At 36.5% G+C, this 18,905-nt stretch overlaps 1 protein-coding gene across 3 annotated transcripts in view; it reads right to left on the reverse strand.

The window, feature by feature from the left end:
- The window catches only part of PRIM2 (DNA primase subunit 2), a 102,286-nt gene that overhangs the window by 26,562 nt on the left and 56,819 nt on the right, over nucleotides 1–18,905 (reverse strand). For 2 of the 3 annotated variants that reach the window (XM_062626124.1, XM_062626125.1), the window contains 3 exons: nucleotides 9,106–9,173; nucleotides 5,382–5,454; nucleotides 4,063–4,248 (listed from right to left, as the gene is read on the reverse strand). In XM_062626124.1, the coding sequence (XP_062482108.1) occupies nucleotides 4,063–4,248; nucleotides 5,382–5,454; nucleotides 9,106–9,173 (327 nt within the window). Of the gene's footprint in view, nucleotides 1–775; nucleotides 3,017–4,062; nucleotides 4,249–5,381; nucleotides 5,455–9,105; nucleotides 9,174–18,905 lie in introns of those variants that run through there. The other variant, XM_062626126.1, reaches the window with a different exon arrangement.

Raw genomic sequence — 18,905 nt, forward strand, 5'->3', positions numbered from 1 at the left:
ACTGTAAACCTAACACTTGCCAAGTCCACAACTAAACCATGTCCCTAAGCACCATACTGCTTGGAATACAACCAAATGCAACCCCTGTGAGCATTCTTTCTCAGTCCTCTCACTTCCACAGTCCATTACCCATTTCCTTCCCAATGCTTTGTTCAATAGGTATACAAGCAAATTGAAGAAATCAAACCATGCAGTCAATAATATGCCAGCAGTATTCATCCAAATGTTTCCAAATTCTCAAGTGCTCCACAAGAGAGAATGGTAGCAAGCACAGCATACAAAGGACAAATTCCCATCTATAATACAGAACTCTTAATAAAAATAACATAAGATTGCAAGAATTTTGCATAGACTTAACACACATACTGTGATACATTTAATGTCAAAAATAACCCAATTTTAATGGCAGAGGAAGTTTATTTTCATTCAGCTGAACTCCATAGCCAGACTACAGAGTTTTTGTAAAAAAATCCCAGTTTTCAGCCTCAGCTTCAACCATTCATATGGAATCAAATGGGGAAGAATAATGGCTATCTAAAATGTAAGTCCTCAGGATTTGAGTCCAACTCCTCACTGCTTCTTATTAGCAAATTACCGTGGCCAAAAGAAAACAAAATCTTTTTCCAGCTACAACCAACAAGAAAGCAGTATTAATTCAGCTTGACTCAGATGCAAGCAACAACAGCAACTCATGCATTTATGGCTTCAAGTGATGCTTTTAATTCTCATGCCTAGTCGCATGAATTTTCACTGTAAAACACACTCAAAACACCTCTTCTGCATATTGTTTATTAAAATATAAAAGTAACTCTTCAGGCAAGATCACACCAACTGATCAATCTCAGCAGCCATCTCTCTTCACATGAATATCACCTTCAACAATGGATATGTCCCATTTGAACAATGTACACAGTAAACTCCAGACTTCATTTTATATGCAAAAATAACAAAAAAATAAAACATTAATGAAGCTGTATCAAAGGAGTAGAACTCCTCATGACTGATGCACTGTTATAAAGCTGATTTCTGGAAACTAACATGACCTCAAACTATGGGCATTTTTAACTTGGTGTTCAGTGTATCACTGTTGCAAAGGCTGTTCAGCTTCTTTGCCATAGTGGAGCTGTGGCACCTTGGTTGAGCCATTTCACACTTTTGCACAAATACTTGGATTTCACAGACCTGGCTGTTCAGAGAAATGACATAAAGGACTATACTAAAAAAACCAAAAACACTCAACAAAATGCAAACCAAACCACACAAAAGAAATAGGGAATAGTGATATCCGAGAGTCCTTTTCTTTAGCCTTTTTGGTTGAAATTCAAATTAAAGATTAATTTTCACTTCAAGCCTCCATGCCTAGGATGCACTTGGACCACCTACTGTCTTGAAACCCTCATAAACAATTGCACATTACTGTTTTTCTTCAAGCTTACATTAAAACTTTTCTTTAAATACAAATTCAATTGTAAGTTTAGGCAGCAAAATGAGCTTGTACATGAAAATGGATTTTCATGTTTCTTCTGACAATTAAATCACTTTTTAAATGACTGCTATTAAATCCATTTCAAGAGCTAACTTTGTAGAATACAAAAAACATTTGGAAACATACCATAAAAAAAAACTTTCTTTATGCTCAGTTATACCTTGTAAGCATCGCCATTCAACATACAATAATGTTACGAATAGTGTCATTTTGCCAGTACAGAATAAAAATGATTCATGAAACATCTTTAAAATTCACTCATTCTATCTCACTACAACTACAGTATAAAATGATAATTTCCAAGTAATGAAAGAGAAATACAGACAGTAAATGGTTCTACTGAAGCTAATTTTTACAGTTGCTGATGGAAGGAAAAAATATTATTTCATTTCATTAGAAGTTTAACAAAAATACAATTTAATCAAGAGCTTGACTACCTAGTCCCACGATAATCAGTGAAAGCAAGGTCAATATATTTAACTGTATTAATGCTTTATTACCATGACAAACAATTCCACAGAATTCAGGGGCATAAGTGCTTACAGGTAATATATGATGCTCTTCTATTACTTTTTTTTAACATACATTCCAGAAGACAGCAAACATTTTCTGAAAGTTCTGTAGTAGCCTTTACACATTGAGAATTCAATCTGGCCATCTATTTGCATTACAGTACTAGTGACGTACCATTAAAGACCAGATTTTAATCTGTATAGAAGAATTTCAATTATATTTATATCTTTATCTCTTAGATGTTAAGTATTGTGGCTTGCTGTTCAACATGTCACTCTAAGCTGCAGACTTGTAAAGTTTAAAATCATTCAAGAATACAGCAAATTACATTTAACTAGAGAAAGATAATAAAAATAGGACAGAATAAAGATGCTTTTCTGATTTATGAATCAAAATATGTTCCCAAAATAGGAGGCAACATTACCCAATATAAAGGGGGCAAGTAAAAAAGGAATCTAGCTGCAAATCAACCCCCAAAACTCAAACAAATGTAAATTTAGTAAAATACCAAAACCAAATGTGGCTAAGTGACTGATAAAGGAAATATTCCTGGGGATTTAAGGAGGTGGAGGTTGTTTTAAAGAACCACCACATCATCCATGCGTTATAAATTGCCCTGGGGATAGTCATGTGTGCTTAAAAGCACTGTCCTGCAGATTACCAAGTGCCTATTTCCATTTTTATTTAAACACACAGGGGTGAGGAGGGTGTGTTATAATTGTATAGACCTACAAAGCAGTATAGCATAAGCAATTCCGTTTTACATCTGTACATCAAATTTGCTTATTTTTTATGATCTTGTCTCCCTCTAGTGGCTGGCCCTCCCAAAAATGCATTTATACTTCTATGCAGAATCACGAAATAATTCAACCTGGAAAGAACCTCAGGAGGTCTCTAGTCCAAGCCTCCCCTCATTGAATTTGTGGTTGGCCCTGTTAGAAACATTCCCAACCAGCTGTTTGCAATCAAGGTAAAGCCTCCCACCTGAATCCAGATCCAAGGACCTCCTAAGATCATCTGGAAAAGAAATGGAACAGCCAGGAAAATCGAATCCCTGGAACTCTCTCAGCAGAGACTGAAGTCCTTAACAGGAAGGAAGTTGTGTGCCAAAAATGCTTAGGAAAGAATTCTTGTGGGACTTGAAGGCATACATACCATAATTCACTGCAGCAAGCAGTACTTGTTGCCCCATGTCTTGTATAAATAGCCATGTCCCACAGAACCTAAGCTGACAAAATACTGTCTACCAAACACTACAAAATACTTCATAGCAATCTGGAAAGCTGAGATCTCACAGCATCAAACACGAAGTATCACAATCCAAACAAAACTGTCATAAGATCTGGGAATTTTTGTTCTAACACATACCACAGGCCAGGCAGATAGATGAGTGAAAAAGCCTGCTTGATTCTACCTAGCTTGTTCAAGGTAAGGAACGGGTCGCAAACCTCCAAAAAACAGGATATATTTTTCATGCTCTCAAAAACACAGCACATATATGTTACACTTTCCTCAGTCACAGTACTCTCACCAGTATTAGAAAGGGTTAGGCCATTGACTAATATACCTAATAATACCTTCTATTGCACTGAACAGCATTTTCTCACTATTGTCTAGAAAATGTTCTGTCTTCGCTCACCTTCAGTTTCTACTTTTATTATTAGACTGTAAATTTGCTCAGACAAGCTCAGCACATACACAGCTGTCCAATTATTTTTTTGATTAACCAACAAAAAAGGCTAACCTTGCTTTTCAGATAGTACTGTTTGTGGTCACTGCTTGGTGAATTCATTTAGTCACATTCATATGTATTTCATAAAGGCCATTGGTTTCCTATTGATTTAGTAAGACTTTTCTAGTCCTCACCTATAAAAAGGCTCTTTGTAGCTTGCTTTGTATCCTTAGGCTTCAGGAGGATGACCAACAAAATGAATAAAATCATAGACATTACTGTGCCTTGTGCCCAATTATCTACTTTTAAGTATCTATTCTAATATGGAGTACAATATGCATGTTAATTACATCCTCACATTCACATATTTAGATATTTTTCATTTAACTACCTTGTCTGCATCCACTTTTCCTCTGATAAATTCTTTCTTCCAGAATTCCAGTGCCTGTTCCAGGGTCAAGCCGATGCCTTTTAAGAACAGTCCGTATTGCATACGGCCCCCGTGACGGAGATGATGGTTATCACGTAGAGCTTTGTGCAACTGGCGCATGCACAGTGGGAATGATCTCACAGAAAGCTGTCAAGAGAGAAACTTGTATTTAAGGCATACTAATCATTTCGTTTGTAGGACGGATATATGCTTATTGTGATTATTAACTGGCATCACTTGAACAAGCCAGTGGCTGGAAGAAAAGATATACATGTGCAAAGTGCCCTGGGACTAATGATAACTGTGTCCGCAAGCCTTCACAGCCAATAACCACCTCCAGAACAAAATCCAAAGGACAGAGTAATACACGTGGTAGTAACACACTATCTAAAAAGTAACATGGATTTGTTTAATTGCTGTAAGGAAAAATACACCCACAGTTCCATTACAATGTTTCTTTCTTCTTTATTTTACTTTCTGGAATGGCAAGGTGATTTTTCTTAGAGGTGACTTTTCTTAGAGTAGTTGGGAATCATGTGAGGGCATGGGGTTTTTTTAAAACATCTTGAAAAACTACAGGCATGAGTAAAATCTACTGCAAATAATCTGCAGGTTTTTTCCCTGGAGAACAGTATTTCTTGTAAAGCAAGATCTCAGATACAGAAAAATGTAACATTCAAGTTTACTTGGGCTTTGTGTTTTTACTTTTACCATCCAAGTCATGCCATGGAATTCACTACCAAAGGAACACTGTTGTGGTTAAGATGGACACTAAAAACATAAATTATTAAAGTTCAGATAAAGGAGTTTTAATGTGGTTTTAATTGTCTCTGCACCAATGATGTGATTTTACAATCCATTTCATTTACTTTGTTTTGAAGAACCCTTCAAATCAAAAGTCAAAAAAAGAGCACTGAAAAGGCTAATACTGCAATGCAACAATCATAAAATAAACATCATGGGTTGCAAAACTATTAAATAAGAAAATTTTGTTAAACTCTGCTTATAATTGTTATGTATTTGTGAAAGCACACAGAACTATGCAGCAGATTAAGCAATTCATTATAGCTCCAGCCTAAAGCCTGATTAGATGCATTTTCAGTGAATTCTGCTCCATTTTAAACTTTATCACAATTTCATTCAAGTAGTACTCAAGATTTACAAAGCAAATATGAACCAATAAAGATCAAAGCTTTATATGTTGTCTGTACATATAATACTTAAATTTTAAAAGTTACGTATGAACATACAATATAACTCAATAAGCACAGAGGACTTACAGCATCAACCTGGTCTAGAGAAATTTTTCCTGTGTTCTTTTGCACACTGTAATCTGGGCCCACATAAGAATGGCTGAAAAATAAAGCAATACAGCATCATTTGAAACTGTTATTTTTATTTTTTTTTTAAGTTTACAAATTTAGAAAGAAATTATTTAACCAGTTAAGGGCTGCAAATATTTTAGACCAGCATACAGGTCTAAAAATCAGCAAAGACTGGGTAAAAAAAAATTTCTTCTTGCAAGAGGGATTTTGCAACTGACTTACAAAGATCATTTCTTACATCTTCTGAAGGCTTACAGAGGTTAATTCCAGGAAAAAGGAATTTAGCTAAATGATGATACTTGGTACTACAGACTATTTTGTGACATTTCAATGCTGTATAGTGTGAAGAGCATAGAACGAAGAGATGATTTTACTACAATACAAACAGTTTAATTATATATGCATTCATTTGTCCTCTAGACTTATTTCTGGCACACACTGGAGCACTAAGCAAGCTTTCTATACTTAATAGATAATTTTTTCATTACACAACAATAGATAAATAATTAACAGTATTTGCGCAATGTCTATTACTACTGATCCTACTAGAGTAGTATCTAAATTCCCTTGTAGAACCAGATCTGCATCACTCAGGCAAACTACAAACAAAAATCAGTCCCTCAATATTACAATCGAAGTACAGAACAGAAAACAGCTGTTGCTTAGGCAAAGTATTTTTCTTTTTAAACAACCAATTATGAAAATGACCATTCAGACAGTTATCACATCCCAGGATGTGATACAAGCTGCTCTACCATAATCACTATAGATCATCTGCTTGTATCCTACAGTATTTATGATAATCATACCAATACTGAAAAAAAAAATTACTATGCTAAAGAAAACTACTTCATCCTGGCATCCACAGAAAGAATTGGCCCGTGAAGAAGAGCTCCAAAGAGAAGACACAAAAGTTTTCCTACACAATAAGTGAACAAAATAAGACTTCAGAAATTACTGTTAGTAAGAAGACATACTCTGACTCTTGCTGACCATTATATCTGGAGTTGGTAGAAAACTTTACTGCAGGGACAGAAAATTAAATGTCAAGCTGGGGGAGAAGAAGAAATTCTTCTACTTTTCAGACTTTGAAAAGGTCAAATATACTCAGCATGGTAAGCAAACAGGAAAAGTTTTTCATAAAAGTTTCCTTACTTTTATATTGAAGAGTAACATATGACCTTTACAAGGTCAAGGTTTCTTGATACCTGACACCACTCACCAAAGAGCTGAACCCTACAAACTGCCTTCAAAGGTGATGCTCTGAAAAAGCGTATGCTTTATCCCTTCAGAATATGTGGTAGGCTGGAGTGGGGCATAAGGAGGCCAGCACTGGTCATGAGGCCTTAGCAGCTAGGCTGCTGGATTCCTGTCCCAAGGAGCTCAAGGAACCAGCAGATGAAATCCATAAGCATAATCTTGTATCAAATATTTTACCACTTTTAGTTAAAAATGTTCTTTTTTTTTGTCTAGTACAATTAATATTAAAAAGTACCAATGAAACAGAATAGAACAAAAAGAGGACGTAAGTCACAGATAAAATACGTACTTAGTCTCAAAGAGTCCAATTACAAAGTAAGTTACATCCATTTGAAAAAAAAAAAAAGGGGGCATGGATTAAAATATCTACATGGACAAACTCCACAGTAAAATGACCTTTCCTGAGGACTATCTATTTTATAAATCACAAGCAGACATGAATAACTTCTAAAAAATGTGTGGGGTATTAACAACCAAACTGCTCTGTAACCTTCAACTACATGCTTTTTTCATACATTTTGATCAAAAGTTTTTGCTCCCCTGACAAAGCACTATTGACTATGCCAAAAATAAATACTGCTGCAAGAATTCACACAACAAAGGTAAAGCCTATAACTAACTAATATTCTCTTTTCTTAGGAGCAAGATGAAGCAAAAGCAAATCACAGATTCTCAGAAATAAATACCAGAGAAGAGCTATCTGGTCATCTGTCTCTTCACTGCCAGAGCTTGTTTTTCAAGTTGTAAGGTTTGATATATTTTGCCTATTTTAAAGGAACTTCCAAAAAGGCAATTTGGAAACATTTGCATAGTATTTTTCAGTTGGTGACATACCCAAGTTAACCTAAGAATGTGCCAAAAATACCTTTTACATGACTGCAGTACCCCTGTTAAAGTAGCTGCTGTTAAACCAGCTTTCGTTACAACCTTCCCTTTTCCCATATTAAAAAAAAAGAGCACAGAGAGAACTCCAATTGCTTGACTGCTATCCTGCTCACATAGAGGCACAGCATGTATCAAAAGAAATCTCAAATTTCTCAGTAATTACTCCTAGGAAGCATGATTTATAACAAGCCAACCTAATTGCTCTTTAGCTTTAAATGCAAAAAGGTATGCCACTGAGGCGTATTTTTTAAAATCCCAGTAAAATGCGTGGTAAGATGGAAGGTTATAGGCACCCAGAAGTATCACCCAACCAGCTACGTAACACGCTACAATATTTTTTTTTTCACTGCTCTTGAACAAATTCCAATCATATTTAAATAAGCAGAGATATAATCAAAGCTATTTTTCCTATTCTCTTATACACTAAAAGCAACAAAACATGAAGCTGTTCCTATGTAATAATTTATTTCTTTTTTTTAACCAAAATAAAATATCAGGGTTTGGGTACAGAGCAGTAGAGCAGCACAGGAAATAGAGAGAATGCTAACTAGACCTGCATCCTAATTCCAGGGCAGTCCTGTCATGATGGAGTCTCACTGTTTCAATTTCTAATTCATCCAACATCATTTCAGCAATCTTAATAGAAAGCTGTATATGTTTAAATACAGAGTTTTCATTACTGACATGCAATATTTAAGCAAATTTATATCCTTAGAGATATTAAAATTTCAACTAAATAAATACCTGAGCAACCTGATCTAACTGGATCTGCATTGAGTAGTGGCTAGCTTAAATATCTCCAAAGGTTCACTCCAAGGTAAATTATTCAGTGATTCTAAGGCAATGTATCTCCTGGTAATTGCATGGACTTTGGCCTCCTGCATATTACTATAGCAAGAAAACTCTCACGAACAATATAAAGTGGTAAAAATTAATCACATACATAAGAAAGAGACCAAATCTATGCTTAACCCGAAGAAGATCAGAAAAGTATGTTTTCTTACTCTTCAGCACCACATTCAAGGAAAGCAGAAAGCTTCTATATACTGTATAACTACTAAGAGACAGGCCAACTATTTCAACTGTGTTGTAGGGCACCTTAACAGTCCACATGTTCATCTCTCTCCTTACGTCCATCAAAACAACAAAATAGGACTGCATTTCTCAGCGACAGTGAAATCTTTCAAAAAGACCATAGAGCATAAAATAGTGAAGGTCCATACTCTGAGCAGTGTAATTTGGAATCTGTTTTGTTTGTAAAGAAGCTTAATAACTTTGTATCTACTATTTTAAAAGTTTTTATAAAAGCTACAAATGTTTTCCTGTTACTTAGAAGCAACACTAGCTCTGTAAATTATGGTTCCTGTGATTTATAAAGCTTTTGCTAGGGTGAAGGGATACTGTCAGGGTGTTTTGGCACATATGAGGTGTGTGAAAAAAAAACAACCAAACAACCCTGTAAGTAAAACAGTCAACTAACAGCATTACTTTCATCAGCATGAAATAATACATTCGTGCTTTCAGTTTATGTTACCTGAGATGATTAAGCAGAGGTTGTAGTCGCTCATCAGACTGTATGGATGGCAGCGATCGTGCTGTCAGCTAAAACAAAGCAAAGTTCAATTTGTAAAATATTAGCTAAAAAAACTTGACAGTACATAGCAAGAATGATGGAAGAAATCACCCTGTACAGATAAGACTTTACACAACATCAGATGAGACATACTTTCTTCTATTAAAAATAACTAAGCACAAACATACTGAATTGGAAGTTAGCAGAAATATTTACAAGTTAACAAAGCCAAACAGTGAAAAATAATTTCTCTAAAATTACAATGTTATTTGAAATAAATAGCAAGACATCACTGAAAGAGGTATATTTGTTTCCAAACATTTGAACTAGAAGTCATAGTGTACCTAAACAGCCTTCTATAAATCGCATAATATGTACAGTCCATTAAGCTATATTAAATATATCTACATTTGTACAGAAATATTTGCATTTGTACAGAAACATTTACATACTACTTTGCGCTATATGACTTCTATATAGACATAACTGTGTACACTATTTTTTTCAATAGGCATAACTATATTATGTAATTTGACTGTTTTAAGTGTATTTTTCTTGTAACTCTTTCCTATGCCAAGTTAAAACATTAAACTTTTCTGAAAGAATAAACCTAGAAATCTAAAAGAAAAAATCAAGTATGTCACACTATTGCAGAATAATAGTCAACTGGTACATTAACTAAAATTATCGTAAAAAAAAACATATATTAAATTTGCTTAGTATCAGTATACAGGTGTCTACCTAGGCCTGCAAAAGGTACAAGCATTGCACTATGGATATTGCTGACATATACCTAATATAGTATAGTTCTATAACACGTATTTCATAATTCTACTGCTGCCAAGTTAGGCTGTATTTTAAAAACTACTTTCATACAAATTTAAAATTTCAACATGTTTTACATTGTAACAATCACCACCAACTTCTTACGTATGTACAGGTAACTTAAAACAGCATGCATAGTTAAACATACACTCTTTAAGAATCTTATTAAGAAAACACAAAAACAAAACACCACACTTTTAGCACCATCAGCATAGCTTCACCTTGGTGACTCCAGCACACAAGTAAAGGCAAGCAAACATATATGAAAAATCATGGCAGTCAGGTGAAGTTCCCGATGACTGGAAAAAGGGAAATATAACCCCCATTTTCAAGAAGGGGAAAATGGATGACCCTGGGAATTACAGACCAGTCAGTCTCACCTCTGTGCCTGGCAAAAGCTTGGAGCAGATTCTCCTGGATGGCATGCTAAGGCACATGAAAAACAACAAGGTGCTTGGTGACAGCCAGCATGGCTTCACTAAGGGGAAATCCTGCCTGACCAATTTGGTGGCCTTCTATGATGGAGCTACAGAACTGATGGACAGGGGTAGAGCAGTTGATGTCATCTACCTGGACTTGTGCAAAGCATTCAACACTGTCCCACACGACATCCTTGTCTCAAAATTGGAGAGACATCAATTTGATGGATGGACCACTCGGTGGATAAAGAATTGGTTGGATGGCCGCACACAAAGAGTTGTGGTCAATGGCTCAATGTCCAGCTGGAGACCAGTAACAAGTGGTGTCCCTCAGGGATCAGTGTTGGGACCGGTCTTGTTCAACATCTTTGTCAGGGACATGGACAGTGGGATTGAGTGCACCCTCAGCAAGTTTGCTGATGACACCAAGCTGTGTGGTTCAGTTGATACGCTGGAGGGAAGGAATGCCATCCAGAGGGACCTTGACACGTTTGTGAGTGGGCTGATGCCAACCTCATGAAGTTTAACCATGACAAGTGCAAGGTCCTACACCTGGGTCAGAGCAATCCGAGGCACAGCTACAGGTTGGGCAAAGAAGAGATTCTGAGCAGCCCTGCAGAGAAGGACTTGGGGGTGTTGGTCAATGAGAAAATGAACATGAGCCGGCTTCAGTGTGCGCTCGCAGCCCAGAAAGCCAACTGTATCCTGGGCTGCAGCAAAAGGAGCATGACCAGCAGGTCAAAGGAGGTGATCCTGCCCCTCTACTCTGCTCTTGTGAGACCTCACCTGGAGTACTGTGTGCATTTCTGGTGTGCTCAACATTTTAAGGACATGGAACTGTTGGAACAAGTGCAGAGGAGGGCCACGAGGATGATCAGGGGACTGGAGCACCTCATATGAAGACAGGCTGAGAAGCCTGGAGAAGAGAAGGCTGCATGGAGACCTCATAGCAGCTTTCCAGTATCTGAAGGGGGCCTACAATGACGCTGGGGAGGGACTCTTCATTACGGACTGTAGTGATAGGACAAGGGGTAATGAGTTAAAACTTAAACAGGGGAAGTTTAGGTTAGATATAAGGAGGAAGTTCTTTACTGTGAGGGTGGTGAGGCACAGGAATGGGTTGCCCAAGGAAGTTGTGAATGCTCCATCCCTGGTGGTGTTCAAGGCCAGGCTGGACAGAGCCTTGGGCAAAATGGCCTAGGGTGAGGTGTCCCTGCCCATGGCAGGGGGGTTGGAACTAGATGATCTTAGAGTCCTTTCCAACCCTAACCATTGTATAATACTAACATGGACTAACTAACAGGCTGCAATTTCTATTTATAATCTACAAATAAATATACCCCAGAAAAAGCTGCTCTTGTTGTGCTTGTGTGCACAGGATTATTTGTATGAAAATCTGAGCCAAACTCCATCAGTTCGTAGGTAGACTGCATGAATATGAAGGATTTTAATATTTTGCTGAGAGATCACATCCATTTCATAACCTTAGCTGCTAGGCAGATGTCAGACTGTGACCACATTTTAAACTCATGCCTTGAGCTAGCAATAGTAACCACCAGTTAAATGAATAGGAGGTTCAAAGCAGCTGGTTTGTCAAGTGGAAGTTGAAACTACTGAACACGAGGACAGCGGGGAAGGAGGAACGGGGCATTTCAGCTGTTAAGCCAGGTCTGGCCTGCAGCAATCACTGCTTCAAAGCACAGCATTTTTTAGTCCTTGGTTATCCAAGTGTACTCATCTGATCTGACTGCTGCATAAATGCAAGTCAAGCAGTCTCAGCAATCCATTCACCTTTCTTTTAAAAAAGGCTGATATCTTGGCAATTAAATCATTACCCGCATTCCCTTATTTTATGGAGCTAGACCAGGATGCATATGGTATACTAAAATTTCAGTAAGCTCTGTAGTTAACAGCAAGGTTTTTTTGATTTAAAAAAAAAATCATTTTCTTTCCATTAAAAAAATAATAATTTTCTTACCACTGAGTATTAAGGGCCAATACATGTACTGTTCTATATTCCTGTCCTCCATAAAGTAACCCTCTATTTTGTTTTAAACATAATCACAAAACCAGAAGCTCTTCCTGAAGAGAAGTTGGAGGCCCTCTAAATACCAGCCAAGTTATTCCACTTGGCTAAAATCAGGATAGAGCCTGGGTTACCTGAAATACCATTTACTTCTCTATTAAGAATCTAAATGATACAGAATATTTGTGTGAACACTCACATCTATATTTTTACATGAGACAAGCATACAGTCTCTACACACACATACACCTTTCAACTCTCACCACAAATAATTTGTTATGTTAGTCCAAATGTTTATTTTGAAGATGTGGGATCCTCATGACACTGTTCAAGACAGTTTTTCTTAAACATAGTTGAGAAGACCTCAACACGGTTGAGGAGAACTCATCAAATATTTGAAAACTTTTAATTGAAAGAGCATATTTAACTTACCCGGATTATGAAAATAAAAGGTAAAATTTTGATGTATAAAGTCTTTCCTCACAACTGTATTTTTCTCTGAGACACACTGTAAATAAAATTGGATTTTACAAAGCTGGTGGTAAATTAACACTAGTGTTTCCAAACATCTAAGAATTTTATGTCCTTTTTCAACAGTATTTTTTGAAAAGAAAAAGATAATCCCAATTACAGTGGCAGTGGCACTTCAAGTAATACTGAAGGTAAAAGGATGGCAACTAATAGCTTGATGTCCAAGAACTAATCTGGTTTTCCTCCCTCATCCAAACATAAGACTAGGACATGAAATTGCAAGTTATGAAAGATTTACTATCTTTGCTAGTATTTTTTTTTAAGTTTTTTGTTTTAAGAATTTAGGGGTTTTTTAAGTTAAAGTTAACTTGACACAAAGCCTGAAGTAGTAGCTTCACATGCTATCAGGAAGGCAATGACATTTTTACATACAGCAGTTAAGATTACCATGACACAATTAACATGTCTCCATTTTTTAGGCAGCTGGTGAACTTCTTGATTTTGAGCTTATCATGTGACAGATATCTGCTCCCTACGTGTTTGGTTTTTTTGCACGAAAAAAGAGCTATCATTTTCACAGAGTTTACTTTCTAAGTGAGATGTCTTGTGCATTGCACAAGAAAATTTCAATATGCTGTCAGACCATTTATTTCTGATTATCATCCATATAATCATTTGATAAATACACTATTTTTTGTTAAATCACATTGAGAAAAATGACATGGAAGGCTTAGGAGGAAAGCACAGAAAGGTTTGTGGCAAAGGTTACTTTTAGCTGAGGCAGGCTACTGACTTACTCGAGGCTCTTCCTACAATTTACCAGGCAGGGTAAAAAAAAAAAAAAAGTTCCTTTAGGAGGCACATTAGAGAGGCTGAAATATAAATTATTACCAGGAGTATTTCCTTACCCAGTGCTAAGTACTCCTAGAGAACAAGGAGGGTCTGAAGGCATGCGGTCTACATGCACATCCACAGCCTGTGAATTGCCTCTACACAATCTGTCAAGCCCAGCTGTTGCGGTTTTTTCCATATCCTAGAACTACCTGTGCTGTCACTCATGCTATTTCTTTCATATTTAAAAAAACACTGTACAAGGAGGATTAGAGTGCTTTTGCCTCCTGAGTTCTTTTAGAACCCAGACAAGCCGGATTACATCATATGGGACTCATATTTAAAAGGGAGGGTGACTGCACTGTGGGTACGTCTACTGACAGGGTATCTCAAAGAACACTCAATCCCTGGGAAGCTACCTTGCTTCTTCCCCCCCAACAGACGACCAAGCACTAAATGCACTATCAAGCACTAAATACGTTTAAAGATGAGCCCACAGTTCCCAGCAGGCTTTCTACAGTTCTACCTAAATTATTTAACCTCTTATCTCCATAGGCAGTTCCAGAACAAGCTTCCCCTTCATATGTGCTGCACTGCTCAGCATAATAAAGTCTGGCTTAAGACCAGGCATAGTTTTTGAAGCCTTCTGTGGCAGAGATGAACAGATTTTCCTAGAATGTTATTCTGTTTGTTTCTGCTACAATAGTTACACCACTAACAGTACAAGAACAAAGAATGAATAAACCGAAATCTGAGATAACAGTGTCAATCCAACTTCATACTATCTTTACAACAAGAACCACAATTTCCAAAACAAGGATGTGAAGGAACAGCTCTAATCCAAATACAAAGATATATTAAAGTAGGGATTGATCAAGGCAGCCATAAAAAATAAAGGCTTTAACAAAAACACCCAAAACCAACAAACAGACAAAAGTTACCTTTGTCATCTGCGGAAGTCTACCATTACCTGTGACCATGTAACATTATGCTCAGCAGGGCAGTTTTTTCCAAAGTAGCAATTGCTCAGGGCCTGGCTGGACATTGGTCTGCTGGTGATGAGCATCAGTTATGGGTTTTTCCTTCCCTTCCTGCCCCTGTCTTACAGAATCTAAGAAGAGCTGCCATTGGTCTGTACAAAATCTACTGAAGGTGCATCTATAACACTTTGTTTTAACCTTTTACACTCAACAGCGATTTTAGTCATTTTGATGAACAACAGTGATTTTGATGAAGCACAGAATAATTCAAATTGTTAGGCCTTTGTTAAATTAGATAACTAACAAGAAAATTATAGAAAGTAGTGAGAACATAGAAATTACAAATGAGAGTATCAGAAGGGAAACAAAACCCTATTGTTTTGAATCTTACACTACAGGTTACAGACCACATTTTTATGGGAATTGAATTTACTCTGTGAAGGCCCTTGCATCTTCCCATTATATGTATTGATGAACAGATAAATAAATGATTAGGTAGCTAAAAGATTAAGTAAAGAGAGGAAATTTCTACTTAGAAAGCAAAGAAACTAACCATGGATTAGTGTATTCTTTTACAGTATTCTGGACACTTTAGTCCATTCTTCCCAAAACAACTATTTGTTCTCATGACACTTCAATGCCTTCACAGTTACAGGCACCCCCTTTCTGAATTTCTGTTTCCCAGTTGTTACAAAAAGAGAAGACAGAGCCTAACAAAAACCAGTATTAGTCTGGACACCAGAAGTTCAATTTCAGCCTTCCAAGTGGAAGCCTTAGATAGTTCTTAACTGCTTTAATAAAATTTAATAAATATTTTTATGAACAGAGGAAAGAAACATTGTCTGTGCTATGTCAACAATTCAACATATTCAGAGTGAACACATCACTAAAATGCTTCCTTAATAATGCTGTATGGATTTAAAAAAAAAAAAACAACTAAAAAAAACAAACTAAAAAAAACACTCAGGTCAGACATTAAATTACTACAGTTAGGACTTTACTATTTTAAAGACTGAACTTATTTAAGTCTCTCATTGCTGCCTAAGGAATAAGCTGTAACTTACAAGTTTTCTATTCCATTTGTTTTGTAACATGCCCCTTCGTATCGCCCTGAAGTATTTAGTTAGATGATTGTTTCCTGTCTGCTCTGAAAAGGACCCAATACATACCTGATGGTTCAGAAAAGCATTAGTTTTTAACCTGAAGGGTTACAGTGGCCTAGTGTGTTGTCTAAAAGGAAAGCAAATACATGCAAGTTTAGGTTGCTTACTAGAACCGGTTTTGATTAGTTTGAATTGCAATTACAGATTTAGTGCTGATGTTACATAAGAAAGATTTTCAACTAAGATTGGAGCAGACAGGGAAAAAGACACCACTATTATCCAGTGGCTTAAACAAACCAGTGACTTTGCACCTCTACTGGATTTTCCCCGAGAGATTTGCAAAACAAAATAATGTGGAAACCTTGACGCTAACATAAATTTGAGAACTTTGTTTCTGTAGGCAACAGCAATTATACCATAGCTTAATCAGTGTTAACGAGTAGAAAATTAATACATGAGCTAGACAAAAATAAGAGAAACATGGTTCTATGGATGTAGACTTCACAGAAGCCCTCTCAATGTGACATTATGCACCATGTTTCTATAAAGTCAAGATTACTCTAATTTTAATAGTGAAAGGTCCTAACACTACATGTTGTTGGAAGTTTTAATAAAAATGACTTTTTATAATAATGTTTCTGTGATCAGTCAGAAACAAACTTAGCTCAGAGGTAAAGTAGGATCTGGCCTGGTGACCAGTAAGACAGAGGAAGAGGAAACTCCTTTTGCTTGTGCTATACAAGCAAAAAACAGCTTCTCCTGAAATTCTTCAAGCCTGCTATTACAAAGGTCCTGATGTGAAGAATTTATCTCTATCAAAGACTACACAACAAGCCTATTTTCAGGAATTTAAAATCTATTTATCTAGCAAACAAACTTTCACAGAGAAACAGAGGTGATATTGACTGCATTGCTCCTCAAACCATTCAATTCTTAGATAATGATTAAATGTCATTAAACTGTACACCTGTTAGAAAATCCTCCTTCTTACATGTCTGACTGGGGTCTATTTGAGAATGAGCTTGCACAGTCATAAGTGTAAGAGAGAGATAATGTAAAAGATAAATGGAAACAAAGATATGAGTAAAATACAATATTGTAGTAGCACCTGCAGCAGTAACACATCCAAAGTAACGATATGCAACTAGAAATTACCTTTTGTGGAATGAAATTATGTTTTAGTCTGGTAATCCAATGCTACTACTCACATCTTTCTCCTGATTTTTTTTTTTTTTTCCAGAGACTACATTTAGAGATACCTATTTAACATTACTAGGCACTACACTTGTTCCAACTAACTCCTTAATACTAGACAAGATTTATCCAAAGATTTGCTGGGCCAGCAATGTTTTAAGTTGTTTTCCAGATCAAGAAAACGTATCAGCTTTTACCTAACCAAAACCAGATATACACTTCTTTTTATTGACAGCACAGTAGCTACAACATATCTGAGAGTCAGAAATACAGATCCCAGCCTTCCCCTCACCAGGGTATCTGAGAAATGAGAAAGGACACTAAGATGTGGAAGTTTACCACCTTACTTCAGGATTTTTCTCCTTATCCCTAGTCTATCTAGATTAGCTATCCTTCTGAAGTCTCTGCTTGATCAAAAGCAAGAACAACCTCCAGGAGATGCTACAAAAGCATCTGGCTTTTCTCCCTTCACACAAATTTTAAGATACAGAATATGTTAAAAATAATGCTGTAGAAACATCTTAGTTCTACTTACTTAAGGACTGTGTCATAACATTCGCCGTATTGTTACTGACACACTAGGCACATCAAAGTACTCTTTACATATTGATAGTACTTAGGATCAACATGAACCCTGCACATACCCCAGCATGATTACATTAAAGAACAGACCTCTTAGTCTCAGTTCCACTTATACTGAGTCCAACTAAAGTGTCTCTGAATGCATATAATCAAGATCATGCTTTTATTTTAAAGGGAGCCTCTACAACACACTGACATCCTATTTCAAACACAAATACCCCAGGTAAAACACAGGCATCAAAATACTTGCCTCAAATTAAATTTCAAACACAATGTCTAGAAAGTTTTGTACTTCTGAAAAAGTCTTAATATTGCTTTCTTTTGCCTTTCTTTGTTTCTTTTTAAAGATACCTCAGAATTATTACCTAATATGGTCTTTTGCAGCCACCACTACGAAGTCATGAGATGTAGCTATTACCAGAACCCAGGAATTCAGTTTAATTATATTTCACAGAAACTTCAACATCCAACTAAGTTTCTGGCTGTCTCGTACCAACAAAACCTGATTAGTTTTGAAACATCAGCTATCTTGCTAATGTTGTAACAAAATGTCACAATGCAAATGCTATGTGGCTGGGGAACCTGTAATAAGAGCACAGTGTTTGCATGCCCGGTGTGCTGCTAGACAGTTGACATTTTAGTGCTGATCAATCTTCTTTTGAAAAAAGTTGTGCTTTAACCTTTCACAGCACATTACAAATCTCAAGTGTTGCACAAAATTAGTAACTCATTTTCGCCAAGGCTTTTTCAGCTATTAAAAGTTATTTCAGCAGCACTTACACTGAAATATGCTCAATAAAAACTGAAGCAAACAATTAATATTACATTTATACCACATGAATTGTTTGCAGACAATCTATACGACAGGAGATTACATATTTCAAAACTAACAAAACAAGCAAAAATATTTTGGACATTACCAATTTTTTTTTTTTTTTTTTCAATGGGCCAATATAATATAATCACAGAGCGGTTGGAGTTGGAAGGGACCTCTAGAGATCATCTAGCCCATGCCCCCTGTCAAAGCAGAGCAGGTCACACAGAAATGTGTCCAGGCAGGTTTTGAATGTCTCCACAGAGGGAAGACTCCCCAACCTCCCTGGGCAGCCTGTTCAGTGCTCTACCACCCTCAGTGTAAAGAAGTTCTTCCTCATGTTCAGGTGGAACTTCTTGTGATTTAGTTTATGGCCATTGCTCCAGGAGGTCAAACAACTGAAAGAAGATCTATCCAGCTACTAGAAAGGAGAAAAATAATTGTTACAGCTGAACCCAGGACAGTCAGTTAATTCAAGCTGCTAAAGGACAAATCTTCCATGACGGAAGAAACAAA

The sequence above is a fragment of the Pezoporus occidentalis genome, unplaced genomic scaffold (genome assembly GCF_034315485.1).
Source record: "Pezoporus occidentalis ecotype Australia unplaced genomic scaffold, CSIRO_AGI_Poc_V1 ctg29, whole genome shotgun sequence".
NCBI lineage: Eukaryota > Metazoa > Chordata > Aves > Psittaciformes > Psittacidae > Pezoporus > Pezoporus occidentalis.